The 14859-nt window shown below is 34.9% G+C and overlaps 1 protein-coding gene across 6 annotated transcripts in view; it reads left to right on the top strand.

Annotated features, from left to right (window-relative positions):
* Window positions 1-14859, top strand: part of DACH1 (dachshund family transcription factor 1) — a 353632-nt gene that overhangs the window by 220931 nt on the left and 117842 nt on the right. For 3 of the 6 annotated variants that reach the window (XM_059839126.1, XM_059839125.1, XM_059839127.1), the window contains exon 4: window positions 14384-14539. The exons of the other annotated variants lie outside the window; for them this stretch is intronic. In XM_059839126.1, coding sequence (XP_059695109.1) covers window positions 14384-14539 — 156 coding nt within the window. The remainder of the gene's footprint in view (window positions 1-14383; window positions 14540-14859) is intronic. 6 annotated transcript variants of the gene reach the window in all.

The raw sequence follows: 14859 nt of genomic DNA, 5'->3' as shown, positions 1-14859 counted from the left end.
CTTTTCTCACTTGTTAGTGAGATGGGAAAATTAAGAAATATGGAATGCAAAAGAATATTTGAAATATGATAATTTGAAATTAGAAATGTTTTATAGTGATGCAGAAAGTATACACATATAGAAAAATGTGTATTATATATCTAATAAATCCATAAACATATCAGACAAGATACAAACCAAAATATGCTGAATTGAACTGAAAAAATACCAGAACAAAAACAGAAGTTCAGGATTAGGTATCTTGGTCCAGTTCAGAATATTTTTGCAAGTTTTAAGTTACAAATGTCATTTAAATTGCAGTGTTCCTTGTAACTTTTCTGTTAGGATGCGTTTAAAAAGTATGTTGAAATTTGTCTTTTAAATACATATACAAGAATTATGCAAGTTTTTATACATAGTACAGTTTAGGTATAGACTGTGTCATCAGTAGTCACTGTTATAATTTGTAAAATTTTTATCTAAAATTTTTAACAAAAATATCTGAGAGTCTGCCCTCAGGCCCTTATTCATTGTTCTAGGTTTCAGCAGCAACAGCAATTCAGCTTCCACAGAGAACAAATCAGGATAGAAACAGAAGTATCTTCCAGTATTCAAATATTTTCTTTTGGTTTTAATATTTTTAAGCTTTGGAGGAAGGAATTACATTTTGCTGTTAAGATGACACTAGAATACCTAGTTCTGATCACTTTAAAATCCATCTGAGTCTGACTGAGACAGAAATTTCTACAGTTGTGTTTCAAATGCTTTTTGGACTTGTTTAGAAACATGCTGCTCTCCTGCAGGTGCACTGGTGTGGCCCAGACACACAGGTCTGGGAAACCTGCTCTCCAGCAGTTCTGCAAGAAAAGAATGTTATTTTGGAACATTTAACTCCTGTTGCCTAAATGATATTGGCATTTTCAGCACTTGATGCCTGTTACCATAGAAGAAAATCTTGCTGTTTGTTCTTTGGATTTGGCAGGTGTAGTTCCCTGCACTTTACTAATGCAGTGCTTTATAGCATCATTTGAGGATACTGTTTCTGGACAAAATCACTAGCTTACCCAGAAGAGGTTACTAAGAGCAAACTGGCTTCCACCATACCAGTGAAAAACTTCATGTGGGTCTGATGGAAACTAGATTAATCCCATCATCAAAAAACAAACGCCCCCCACGTACTTCAAAGTTTGTCCCAGTATGATTTAATTCTTTGAGGCTCAGCATTTGTTTATGCAAACCTGCAGTATTTAGTGGCATCAGCAAACTTTGTTTCATTAATATTTAGCCAAAGCAATTGTGTGCACAGAATCCTAGACCCATTCAAGGAAACATATTTTGAAACAGGATATTGAAAATAAAGTCCATAGGACAACAAAAGTCAGCTTACATGCTGATGTCAGCATTTGTGTGTGGTGATAAAGCCCAGCTCTTTCTATGATAAAGATAAATTCATATCCAAATCTTTAATAAAAAAACAAAACTGATGTTAGCTATTCCCATTAAAGTCAGAAGCGGCTTTGTAACACTTCCCAGAGACTCAATTGTTAGGAACAAAAGTTATGTCCTGTTAAGAAAAAAAATTAATCACTCAAGTTATTACATAGGGTGTTCTGTGTATTCCGGGTTCAAGCTTTATACTGAAGCCTTTGAAGAGGCTGCCCATACTTACCAAATGTTGTAATTGATACAGAATCACTGCTATACAACAGCTGCAATAACAAGGTGCTGCTGCCTTTACTTTAATCTACCTCTCTTTCTGCCAGTTTATTATGTTTTGAATTTATTCTTTTGTAGATCTGTGAGCTATCTTTCTTATGGAAATTAATCTTTTTAAAAGATTTGTACTCTCATTTTCAAACACTAATACATTCATTCAAGTATCCCATTATTCAGAACCAGCTGGCTTTTTATCTAGTGATATTTACTTCAAAAAGCCAAGTTAAATGGTATCATAGATTAATTCTCAGGGCACAGGAAAGCTTTTTTAGCGAAAAAGAGATTTGGTAATTACTTAGAATATCGCAATAAAATCACAGAACATGTCAAAAATGCGTTATATAATCTGTCATAATACAAAGCTTCAAAAAAAAGTTAATTCACTGAATTGAATCTAATATGTAGCATCAGTATATGATTTTTAAGTGAAACATTAAGTAAGGATAAAACTTTGCTGTGATTTATAATAAGCTATGTCATGATTTTTAGTTATGTATTTTTTCTTTGGAGAAAGCACTGAAACTTCAAAAAGGGCATTATCCGCTGAAATTTCTTACATAAATCAAACTGGAAATAAGACACATTTTACAATTCAATTTAAGATCCCACAGAGACAATAATGTTGCAAGCTGTGCATTTTGCAGAGTAATACAGTAATGTCTAGTTTGCATTTTTGAAAAACCAAATTAATCACACTGTATTGAATATGTTGAAGCAAACCTAAAATTCATCTATTATTAAAAAACTTGTGCAACAAACACAAACTATATTTTATACATAAAGGACAAACTCATTTATTCATTAGGTTAAAACACTTGGAGTTTGCATTTTGTAGCTACTAAAGAAGTGACATTTGCTATCTCTTCTCTTTTTTAAATTTTTCAAAGCATTGTGTTCAGACTAATCTGCTTGAAAAATTGTACTAATACTTTAACACAGTGTCAATCCTGAAGACTGCATAGAAATCCCTGTGGAAACTAAGGGTAGTCTCGATATTTAAATTTTCTTTTTTTGCAAACCATTTCACAGGACAAATATTCAGTTATCATCTATCTCATATTTAAGTAACACATTTTATCCCTTGAAAGACTAACCACAAGATGATAAACCTTTTAGCCAGTTTTTAGCATTTGTACATCCTTTGAGCTAACATGCCTAAGCGCTACTTTGAATTAGGACTTGTATCTTTGCACTCAGCTGTGCCCAGACTGGTACATCAAAGCAACCAGAATGAAACTTTGGCCTTTATCAAGTGTCACTGACTTCAGTGGAAACAGGATTTCTGTCTTAATCTTCTAAAGAGAAACATATTTTAAAATTATTTGTAGATATCTTCCTGTTTTAGAATGCAACTGTGGGTTTATGTATTCTATATCTTTTGGGGCATATAAGTTCTGCATGCAGAGTTTGTATGCCAAGTGTCAGGTGCTTCTACTTGTAATTCTGTTTCTAGGAACACAGCTCTAACTTCTTATGGCCTCTAGCCCAAAATTGAATTCTAGGATTTAATTTCTGGTATGATTGTTATCTGTTAGCAATTTGTCTGTGGATTCATGTCTTGTTGATTTAAAAATGAGAAATGCATTTTTTTATTTTGTTGGAAATCTCTATTGACTGTACACTAGAGAGATTGTTTGGAAAAACAAAGACTTCTGAAAAAAATGTTCACTTGCATTTTAAAGAAAAAAAAAATCTTAATTCAGAATTAAAAAAAACTTACTGGAATTTGAAAAAAAAGTTTGCATAATTTTTCCTGAAGCATTTGAAAAACTTTAGCCCCTTGTCCAATATTTTAGTTCAAGGTCTAAGCCTAAATGGTATTTAATCCAAAATTAGCAGGTTTGTTTTTTTTCTTTGTTCGTTTTAATTAAGCAGCATAAAACACATTTCTAGATCCAGTAGTAGGAAAAATTTCAAGCGATTTTCAGGTTCTTGGCCCCCATAGTGAAATCCAAACCTCCAGCTAAGGTGTATTTTTTTTGGGAAACTTAGGATGAGTGGTAATCTACAAATAGCTGATAAAACCCCCCCCAAAGTATGGCAAGGGGGTGGAACTACCTGATCTTTGAGCTTCCTTCCAACCCAAATCATTCAATGATTCTTTCATTCCATACTGACCTGATCCATGTGAATTGCTAATGTATCATCTTGTTTGTAGGGCTTAAGTCTGAGGGATTTAACACACAGAAACATCTTTATCCATTGGGCGTGCAGAGGACTGAACACAGCTTGCTGAGAGGGCATCTAGCCCACCTTGTTATTACATAATAGCCATCAGTTATACACTGCTCAAAACGTGTTTAGAAAGCATGAGACTTGGCAGCAGAGGTTACATTTCTCTAAACTGTACCCACAGTTCTGACCTGGAGAACATTGTCATTAATTGAGTCAAGGCAGGGTGAAGAAAAAGCACTTTTTGGCTACCTATTGTTTTCCTGTTATGTAACTCCCCTCATCTCTGATCAGATGAGTTATTGGTCATGAAGAAAGATCGAAGGAGCTAGGAAACATAGTAAAATGTGTGTTTATGTCTTTCTCTGACCATTGAAAGAGTGCAACATTCTGATTTTTACTAAATGAGATCTGGATGTAAATTCCTTGCTAGGAATTTTGTCCAAGACACAGTCAAAGATATTGTTTAAAGTACACTTAAAATGTGTGTGCATTTTTCACAAATCAGTTTGATATAAGATACAGGAATGACTACAATGAATAAGATTCATGTGGGCTTGGTAAAGTTCAGAGTACTAAATCTTGGTATAATAGCTTAGGTGAACTTCCTTGTCCTAGAACTATTATAGAAAAAAATAAAAAGATGCAACTGTAAAGCCAATATTGAATAAATTATCATAACATGCCATGATTTAATGACAGTAGACAATTTTTTGTCAAACACTGGCTCTATGCTTTTGCCTCTTGCACATTAGGTGAAAATTTTTGCCTGTAGACATGATTATAGGTAACAGTGACCTTTTGAAGTAAATAAATATTTTGTGTTAAATAACTTTAAGATAGTGGTTTCTTTTCATTTTAAAAAGGAAACAAAGCCAATAAAATTAATTAGAAAGTAGTAACACCCTTCCTCCACCCGCCAGTCACAAAAGTCCAAGGAAATATTTGAGAAATTTGCTGTTTAAGATGTATCACTTTCACATTCCTACCCTCTTAATCCAATTTCATACTTTTAGCTGCCTTTGTGTGTAGATTTTACCTTTGATCATTTTTATAAGGCTTCAGTCAGAAAAACCAGCAGCAGTTCTGAGTAGAGTAAGGTATCAGTACAGAAATAGAGAATGGTGGTAGACTAAATTTCACTGAGAAAATTATCCTTTCTGCATAAACAAAACCAATTGCGAGAAGCAATTAAAACAAATATGCAATTATGTGTAGGTCTTTCTCACTGAGGGAAATTCCTTCTAGCCTGTTGTCTGTGTATATGTATTTATTTCTTTCAGTATTTTCATACTATAAGCCCTTTGGGGCCAGGAGTGTCTACCTGCTCTAATTGTCACATATTATTACTACTACTGTTATTACTAGTCATACTAGTTGTAACTTTTTCATTGCCATCCTGAGAAAACGATAAATCAAGTGCAGAAGCAGTTTCAGCAGTCCTGAAACAAGACTCAGCATCCATAAACTCTTAGGTAAGATTTCCTCCTTTAAGTAATGAAATGGTCATCTGTCTTGGGACATAAAACTATAGGAAAAAAACCTAAAGGCTTAAGTGTACAACGAAGTTCCTGCAGCAGCATGAAGTGCTGAGTAGCAGCTGAGATGTAATAATGATTCTCACTCCACTCCAAACACAAGATAACATACAAGTTATTCTTGATCAAAGGAAGCACATTATGATTTTGTTTGCTAGGCTGATCATACTAGATTTTGAGCTGGTGGATGAATATGCTCCATTTACAAATCCAAGAATGTGAAAAGCAGATATTTTTCGTAAAACTCTAATTCACAATTTGTTGTACCATTTATGTATTTACACATTTCGTTTGTGTGTGTGTGAGACATAGAGATGTGCACACAGATACATACACGTGTAATCAAATAACATTGAAATAGTAAAGTTGTGCACCTACAAGCTAGAAAAAGGTATTTTTCAATGATACTAATACTAATACTAGTAAAAATAATAATCATCATTATCAGTGGATTTCTTTGAGACCTGGGCCTATTACATGCTGCATATTTACATAAGGAATATATAAGACCTAAAAATTAGGGACTAGATGAGAATGGTCATGAGAGAGCTAAATCAAAGCTGTGCAGGCAACTCAAAAGTAAGAGAATTCCTTACAAAGCTTTAAGTTAGCCCCTGCTTCCCAAAGGAGGGGGAAATGGCTCTGTGACCCCCAGAGCCTGTGCAACCTTTGGGCTTTTCCACAGCAGTTATCTAGTGTGGAAGAGACCCAGCATCGATTCTGAAACCTCTGTGTCCAGCCCCATGCTGCTCATCAAGCCAATATCTGGGCAAACATAAGTCTCCTTTTCCCTGAATGGGAAGCACAGCCCATGCTCTGGAGAGTGCCTGAGACTTGCTGCAGCTGGTGGGGTTTCGTGCAGCCAACTTGCGTTTGTTTTCCCAGAGAGCGTAGGGATGTAATTGCTATGAGACCTTGCGATCAACTTTGCTTAAGACTGGATATTAATCTGTTGATTAATAAGGACTGATTTTTGATAATTTAGCCTTTCTTCCTAAGAAAATGACTAAAAAAATTCAGTGAGAAAAAATCTGAAAAAGGGCATTCAAGAAGGCATTCTGTGCGCAACCTTTTCGAGCCAGTGTACTGTTACGAGTTTGTGCAGCATTTGTGCTGGAAATCAAAATATTCCTCTTCAGTTCAGCAATTTTTTTAAAAAGTCATCAATAAACTTGATTCGCTGTAATATGTCAGCCTCCCTGCTTTGCATTTGCATCCCTGGTGCATCTTCTTTGGAATAGATTGAACATGATTTTGCAGAGGCCTTCTCACTTTTAATTTCAATTTTAATTTTTTGCTTTCAAGACCAGTATAACTTGCTTCTATTTTTTTTATTGAAAAATATGAAAAAATAAGAGATAAAATACACAGCTGAAACAGGTGGGACAAAATGTGGACTAGCTAACAATTATGTCTATCTGCTAGAAGACATTAGGAAGCTTGGCATTCTCACTTTTTGCATTTTGTCTATGCAATTAATTTTTGCACTTCAGTGTATTTACTGAGGATTTTCTAGTATTTGTTTTTCTTTAGTTTATAGTTTATACAGAACTGCCAGCTGTACTTAGATGTCCTGAAAATCTGCAGGAGTTTTCTTCTTGAGTTAAAGGGGCAGCAACTAGGTTATTATTTTTCTAAACTTTTTGAGAATTTTTTTTTAAAGACAAAGAAAAGGGGGACAAGAAATTACTGAATACATACGTGGTATATTGCTTTGGTTTACTTTTCTTGTTTCTGAGCACTGCTAATGTAGAATTAGAGGCTGTAAAACTCAGACTAAAGGTAATAAGGATCAAAAATCAGGGTCCTCACCCACTGAGGAACTGCCTGTATCAGACCAGTGTAGTTATTGATTACAAAATCCCATCAAAATCCATATTTTCAGGAAAGCTTAGTCACTTCCTCGTAGGCATGAATCACTCAGAAGCTTAAACTTGTGTCTTTCACCTTGGACAAGTTTCTGGATCTGTCTGTTGTGGTTTCCACTGTCCTAAAAAGGAAGCCCATTATTCTGTTATACTGATTATACAGACCAACAAATCGAATGAGGATAGCTTCTTTCTTCATAAACCGAAGTAAAAGGATCTTACGCTAAAAAAACTTAAACCCATATTTTTCAGAAGATGTTCTAAACATGTTCCTATAGACTACTCATCCAGGCATATTTACTCTTATCTGTTCCTTAAGCATACAGAAAATATTCATATCCACAATTACATGCAATGACTACATATTGTGATATATTAATTATCTATTGAACAGGCAATTTTTGTACAAAAGCACATACCACTGTAATTCAGGTATTTGCAAAATGCTTTGTGATTCTCATTGCATTGAGAAAGAAGGAAAATGTAGTTTTTGGTGGGTTTTGGTTGATTCTGATGGCTCATTAGTCTTTATGTTTTAAAAACTCTGCCTTAAGGGACTAGCTGTACTTCCAGCTTTCTGGTCTGAAGTTAACTTATTTAACCAGGTGTACCTGAGAGGAAAATGGGGTCCAGTTTTTATTTTCCTGAGCACAGTGAATACAACACATCTGATTTTTTTTCCTTGATGATGTCACACGTTTATTTTTGCATATCTAAAAATCACACTGTTATCTTTTAAGATCATATAACCATAAAAATAAACTGGGTTTTATCTATGAAATTAGCTCAAGTTAGGTATTAGTAAGAGGAGACAAATGGAAAATCTATTTTTAGATAAATGTCATGCGGCCTGTAACTGAGTTGCTGAGCTTTCAGTTGTCTTGGACAGTTTCATTATTCATTAAATTTAATTTTAAAAAGCTTTTCCTGTGCTAATCTTTTTTGTTGAAATAATGAAGGATTAGTATAAAATATCTTTATTCTATGAGATTCATTGTAACTGTAAAAAACTTCTTTCACTTACTAACTTATATAAATTCAGTATTTCCTGATTAATGATTAAACCTATACTCTGGTATTCAGCATTTAGAATTCAATCTTATTTCCTGGAATTAACAGTTTCTACCACAGTTTTTATTATCAGAACATAAATATGGAAAAAGAAAAGTGGGTACAAATTTGGCTTTTGCAGTTTTAATTTCTTTGCCATTGCCACAAAACCAGCATGCAATAAAATTAGAGCAGTGAATGAAGCAATCTACATGATTGAGGCTACTAACTGTTTTTCAGATTACTACTTTTGTCAGCAAAGAATGAACAGTATGTAATTCCAAAGGTTCTTTTGGCTTTTCCTTTATATATTTCCGTAGGAAAATGTTTATCAAAGGATAGGGTTTTTTCATGTGTGGGTGTTTTTTTCTTTAATTTGCTACTGCACCTGTATATAATCTGTCATGATAATAGCAGAACTACAAACACCAGACCCATCAGCCTACTATTTTAGAGAAAATTATGAACACTTTTAATTAAGAGCCCACATTGCTCATGGCCCATTTAAGAGCATAAACATGATTTTGTATCCAAAAACTCCCAAAACAATGCAAAACTTTGTGAGAGGGTAAAAAAGAAAAGAAAAATCCTAATGTAAAGCCAAATACAAAGGGTTACAGAGAAGACTTGGGAAACTTGTTTTTCCATGTTGTAGTACCTTCCCTCCTGATCACTTTGTGGTCCCAGAGGAGGTAGCAATCCAAGTATCAAAAATATTAGACAGATAATGTTTACAAATGGCAAAGGTTTTTTTTCCCTTTAATGGTGTAACAGTAACATAGAGACCTCATAAAAATGCCTTTATCTGTAGGCATGTGTCTTTTATACAGTCTCACAGCACTCATATATTGCAAATAAATTGTACATCTGATTTTTGGAAACTGAATTATCTAGAAAACAAATCACAAATTTATAACAATTCAAAGACTAAAGCAACAGCATTTGATTTGGGCAGTTTGCGAAATGGTTTCTTCACTGTCAGGAGGCTAAGATTACCAATTTTTAGCACACTGATTATGCATATTTTCCAGTGGACATAAATAGCCCAGATCGTGAGTAGTCCACTTCAGAAAAATGAGCCAACACAGCTGATACTGATGCTTTGTTTGGTAATTGTTGCTGAGATACAAATTGTTTCAGCAAACACAGAAGATAACAGAAAGATTATGAGACTAAAAGGAGATCAGTAGCACACCAAAAAAAAAAAAGCTGGTTTGAGTTGTTAGTGGGAAGTCAGACTCTTTTGTGGTTTTGCTATGTGATACTGCTTGTTTATATAATGATACCTGAAACTATTCCTGAGCCAGTGCTGGGGTTCACTTGCCTAAAGAAATGCTTGAATTGTTCTATATGATACCGTAAAATATCAAGTTTTCCACATGAAAGGAAGGGGAAGACCCAAGGGTCTGGCAGATAGCCTAATTTTAATTTCTAAAAACCACCTATAATCAGAAAAAAGTTTTCTTGGTTGCCTAGATATAGATATATGCTGCTGCCTGAGACACCCTCGAGCATCCTGCCGGATCTACACCTCCAGATAGCCTTGGAGCCTCCTGCAGGTGCTGTGTGGTACTCATCAGCCCTGTAAGACATGGTTCAAATTCTTTTGGCCATCTCAGGAGTTGTGTGCCTGAGTCTGGGAGAAGGGTCACTGTAGTCTTTGGAAGCACCAGATGCAGATTCAGCTGACCAAAGATAGGCCTGTCTCCCACAGAGTGAGCTCAGCAGCTCTCCAGAACCTTTTGGCTGGATCCCTGTTGACTATCACAGGAACTAAACTGTTCAGCTCACATTGTGGAAACAGAATTTTAAGCAAACTGAATCCTAATGGGGTCAGAATGAAAAAAGGAAAAGGAGTCTGCAAATAAGAGGAATGATTATAAAAATGAACCTGGTACATTTAGATCAGCGTTTGTTTGTGAGGCTGACATCGTACACTAGTTTTCTGCTTCATTTTCTTTTTCTTGGCTGCATTACCTTCTAGTCCAGAATTGTTTCAATTTATTATTACCATCCTTAGCTACCTAATTGTGCTACTAATGAATACAAATAATCCAGGCATCAGGCATTTACGGACCCACTTCAGTGTACAAATAATGGTTTGTTGTGTAACTGCTGATTATGGGAAAAGGTAACTCACATTATGGAAAATATGTGCTGAAATATTGGTGATGAGCAAAGCAATGGATTCTGTACTATGCCTTTTAAATTGTGAAAAAGTATTGTCATTCTTGTTCCATCGAGTTGTCCATCATGAGAAAATGTGAGATCATCTGAGCCTAGTTTTTAAGGACATGTACTTACATTTGGAACTTCATTTCAATTTTTTGAGTGCCTGTATTAGCACTATCACATATGAAATATGTAGTTGGCTACCAAATTGCTTATTCAAGTACATATGTATGGGGTTTGAGCACTCAACATTAAGCATTTGCATTTCAAAATTGGATCCCTTGTGCTTGAAAGCCTTGAAAATGGTACTCTATGGTCAGCCTAGTGCAGCGTCAATTGAAATGCTGTTTGAATGCAATGTAGAGCTTCCAATTGCTGCTTCAGAAAGTGTTATGCTGAATCTGGAACACTTTGCATAATTTAATTAATTATGCCACTAAAAACTGATTTTCTCTCAATTTAAAGCAAACAGCTTTTATGAGGGTGAACTGCAGCACCCAGGGATATCAGGTGTCCAAGCTTTTAATCCTATTACAAAGACTTGACAACCACTGATGGAAACTGGAAAAACATAAGCCTCCAGCAGGGCAACAAGTGAAGAGGAAGAAGGCAACAGATTTCTAATACTCTTTGAAACCACTGTATGCATTAAATCAAAACCGAATGTAAAAAGTGACAGAACTGGTAGCTTGCACTTTGTTGTGCAGACAGTGAATAGTGTCTAAAGAATAACACTAGTTTTGCTTTGACATTAATAAAAATAACAGTTTCCTCTAAGAGGATAAGTGGTCTGTTTAACTAGCATAAGAAAAATGCAGTGAATGGCCAAGACTTTTTGTATCTCTGTCTGTTCACTTTAAGTGTTCAGGAGCTCGACAGTCGGAAGTTTGAAAGGGGTTTGTAATGTTATGGATTGCATTCTATAGAGTCTATAAATCATTTTCCATATAAGCAGATTGTAATGGTTGATCCCAGACTACAAGTATTAAGGACACTGTCCCTAAATGCTAGCCTTGATACTTTGGCTTTCTGAAACTTGTCTTCTCTCTTTCAAATTATTATTGGGTTCAATATCACTCTAAAACAGCAGACACTGTAATTTTGAGGCAGAAAAAGTACTGATTTAGAAAAGCTCTAATTTCTGAGCTGCATAAGCAGAGCCATAATTGGCAAACTATAACTGACCTTGCAAAATTCTGTGACCAGGTTAGGAAGGGTCACAGAAGAATTGACTCCATCTCCATATCGAACATCAGCATGTAACATGAAATTAACTGCGATGTAGAAGATCTTGCTGATAAAAATAATGAAATATCTCATTACTGGCAATTCAGCAGCTGTATAAATGCAAACATCTTCCTTAAAATGCTAACAAATATTCATATAATTACTAATATATATTTATGTATTATTTGTATTCTTCATATATATATGAGATGCTACACCTGGCTCAAAGGGGAAACAGGAATTAGTAGGGCTCATTGAAAGAGATTTAACCTAGATTTAAGGGGGGAAAGGGATAAAATCAAGCTCATTAGAGATGTCTGGACAAGGCAAAGCAGTGTGTGAAGACAGTGTTTTAGCAAGGTACTTTGCCGTCTCACTGGACGTAGAGGATGGAGAACCATGTGGTGGCTAAGACTGCAAAGTGGTTTATTGATGTGTTAGGAATTGCAGAAGAACCTAAGAATAGTCATGTAGGAATTACTTGTCTCCCTCAAAAAGCTGGTGGGATCCATAGGCCAGCTGAAATGCATCTAGAGCAACACTCACAGCAGGGCCACCAAAAAGGAAGAGCTGGAAGCCATTGTGCAGCAGGAAAACTGTGGCAGAGTTGCCAGCATGGAGGCATGGTGGGAAGACTTCTACAACTAGAGTGCTGCAATGGATTGCTATAAACTCTTCAGAAGGGATAAGCAAAACAGGAGGATGGGGTAGGCTTGGATGTTAGAGAGTGAAATACATACATCACAGTGGTAAAAAGCAGAAAATTAGAGAATATGAAATTAAAAGGAAAAAACATATTTTGCCAGATAAGATTTAGCTGCTTTACTATTTATTTAAATATGAGTTAAGGCTTTTTGAGAGTGTCTTAGTTGTCAAAATATAAGAAAGCATGTTCACTTGTCAGAGGTCATGAGATTCGAATCATGCATTTACCATCTCTAGTATGTTCACTGCATAAAGGTTATGAAAATTTCTTGTAAAATAATAAAAGTATCTAATATAATTGATTCTTTTCATTGTTTCATAAAATTGCTTTGTTTGATTGCTGGAGCCTTCGGACTGAATTTTCATTACCTACTTCTGAACAATTTATACTGGGATTGAGACAGTATTGAGCTAATGAGTTAGAATTTATATTGAGCTTTAACTGTCTTCCTGAAGTAACTAGGGAAAGAAAATCATGGCAATAATGGAGTATTTTTCATTATAAACTATGTTGTACAGCTTTTACAATCAGGTTTTTAATAGATCTAGAGAAATTAAATTGGAATTCTACCAACTTCTGTGCTTTTGTCATCCAATGAAAACTGTGTTAAAATATGTCAAAACTAATAGGCTTATCCCCTTTCTACTGAAGTAAGAAGGAGGTGGTGCTGTTCCTGTTATTTTTCAGGTTCTGTTGTTCATTAAAGAGTAGGATGTATGTAGAAAAACATTCAGAAATATGCACTTTGCTATAATCCATAATGCTAAATAGAAACTGAGCATAGATTGAATACATCTTGACTTATCCTGAAGTCCCTATCAAGACACGCTCTCATGAAAATAGTAGACATTTTCAAAGTCAGGAGGTTGAAATTGTGCTCTACATGAAAAAGGAAGCAATCATATATTGCTGATGGGTATATTAATACTGCTGAGAATGCATGCATATATCCATATTTATTAATTTATTCAAACATTGTTTATTGATTGTGTATGGTAAATAAACTCGTACACTGAGTGTATAGATTACTGTGTATGCATAAACATACCTAGACTCAATCTCAGCATTATATGTAAGTACACACCAAGAATAATACAATTTGTCAGGTTGGGAGATCTTAACCGTTTCATTGCACATAAAGATACAAATTAATAATGAGATATTAATTATTATTGTCCTTTACACAGGCTGTATCGTATTGTTTTTTAATTGTGTCTTATTTAATTCTATGGTTATTTTTTATGAGGAGGTCTGCAGTAGTGAAAAAGGGTGTTTCCCAAAGAAAAGAAATATTTCTCATGTCAATACTTTTTGTCTCCATTCTTCTTTGCTGTTAGTCTGTTCCACTACCAGAAAACTGCAAGAATCATTGTAATCCCTCACATTTATATTAATAACATGAAATAAAAATTTAATATACAAAATAGAATCATCAGCCAAGCATATATGTATGCATGTTGGTGCCCTCAATAAATAATTTAGTAATTTTTTTAATTATTTCAAAGAATGTTTATTTTTTCACAAATATGGGACACAATATGACTGTAGTTTAAATTTTAATTAGCATAACATGACATATTTTTGTTAGACATTTTGCAGGCAAAAATATTCTCTCACATATTAAAAAGGGCCGTATATAGTTGTATTTTCTAAGTTTGAGAAAAATGTATGTACAATACACACAAAACACAGACTTCATGTGAATGAGCAGGACTCTCATACTTTAGGTTTGTGCTACCTCTTAATTTAAAAAAGTTATTCTTACAGTCATTTTTGAGAGGGTGGAAAAAAACCCCAACTGTAAAGTCCTTCCCCCAACCCACACATTAAAAAAGAAAATTAAAAACAAATTTCCACTTGCAAAAAAAGTTAGAATGCTGGCCTTGCTTCCAAATTCAGAAATTGAAAATTTGGAGTCTTCATTCATCCAAATAATATATATTCATTCCCCACAGGCAGCAGTGATGGTTCTTGGGATAAAGAAAAACTTCAGTCTCCCCCCACCCAAGGATCACAGGCCTCTGTTAACCACCCCAACTTGCCTGGACGGCATAATGTTCCAGTTAGCCACCCTCTCAACCCTCTTCAACAGAACCACCTTCTGCCAAATGGTATGGGTTGACATCTTTCAGCACTAACATCAGCAGTTTTCTGATTCCTGTCTCTCCTTTTGGTTTTTATAAATAGGCAATGAAAAAAACCATCAAGGATGTGCGGGATACTGGAATACTTCCCTTAGTGTCTTAAGCAGGGGAAGTGGAGGCAGTAAAGAACAAATACATATGCAATAAAATTGATACTTAAAATAACTGCTAACTTGTGCATCAGTGGCATAATGAAGCACTGCTAAGGCACCTTACAGCAGATATCAAAAACTATAATAAATAGCCATGGCTTAGCAATGATATCATACATGACACAGATATAAACA

Source organism: Haemorhous mexicanus, chromosome 2, assembly GCF_027477595.1.
Source record: "Haemorhous mexicanus isolate bHaeMex1 chromosome 2, bHaeMex1.pri, whole genome shotgun sequence".
Classification (NCBI taxonomy): domain Eukaryota; kingdom Metazoa; phylum Chordata; class Aves; order Passeriformes; family Fringillidae; genus Haemorhous; species Haemorhous mexicanus.
Note: the sequence above shows the minus strand (reverse complement) of the source record. Positions and strands in the feature narration are given on the sequence as shown.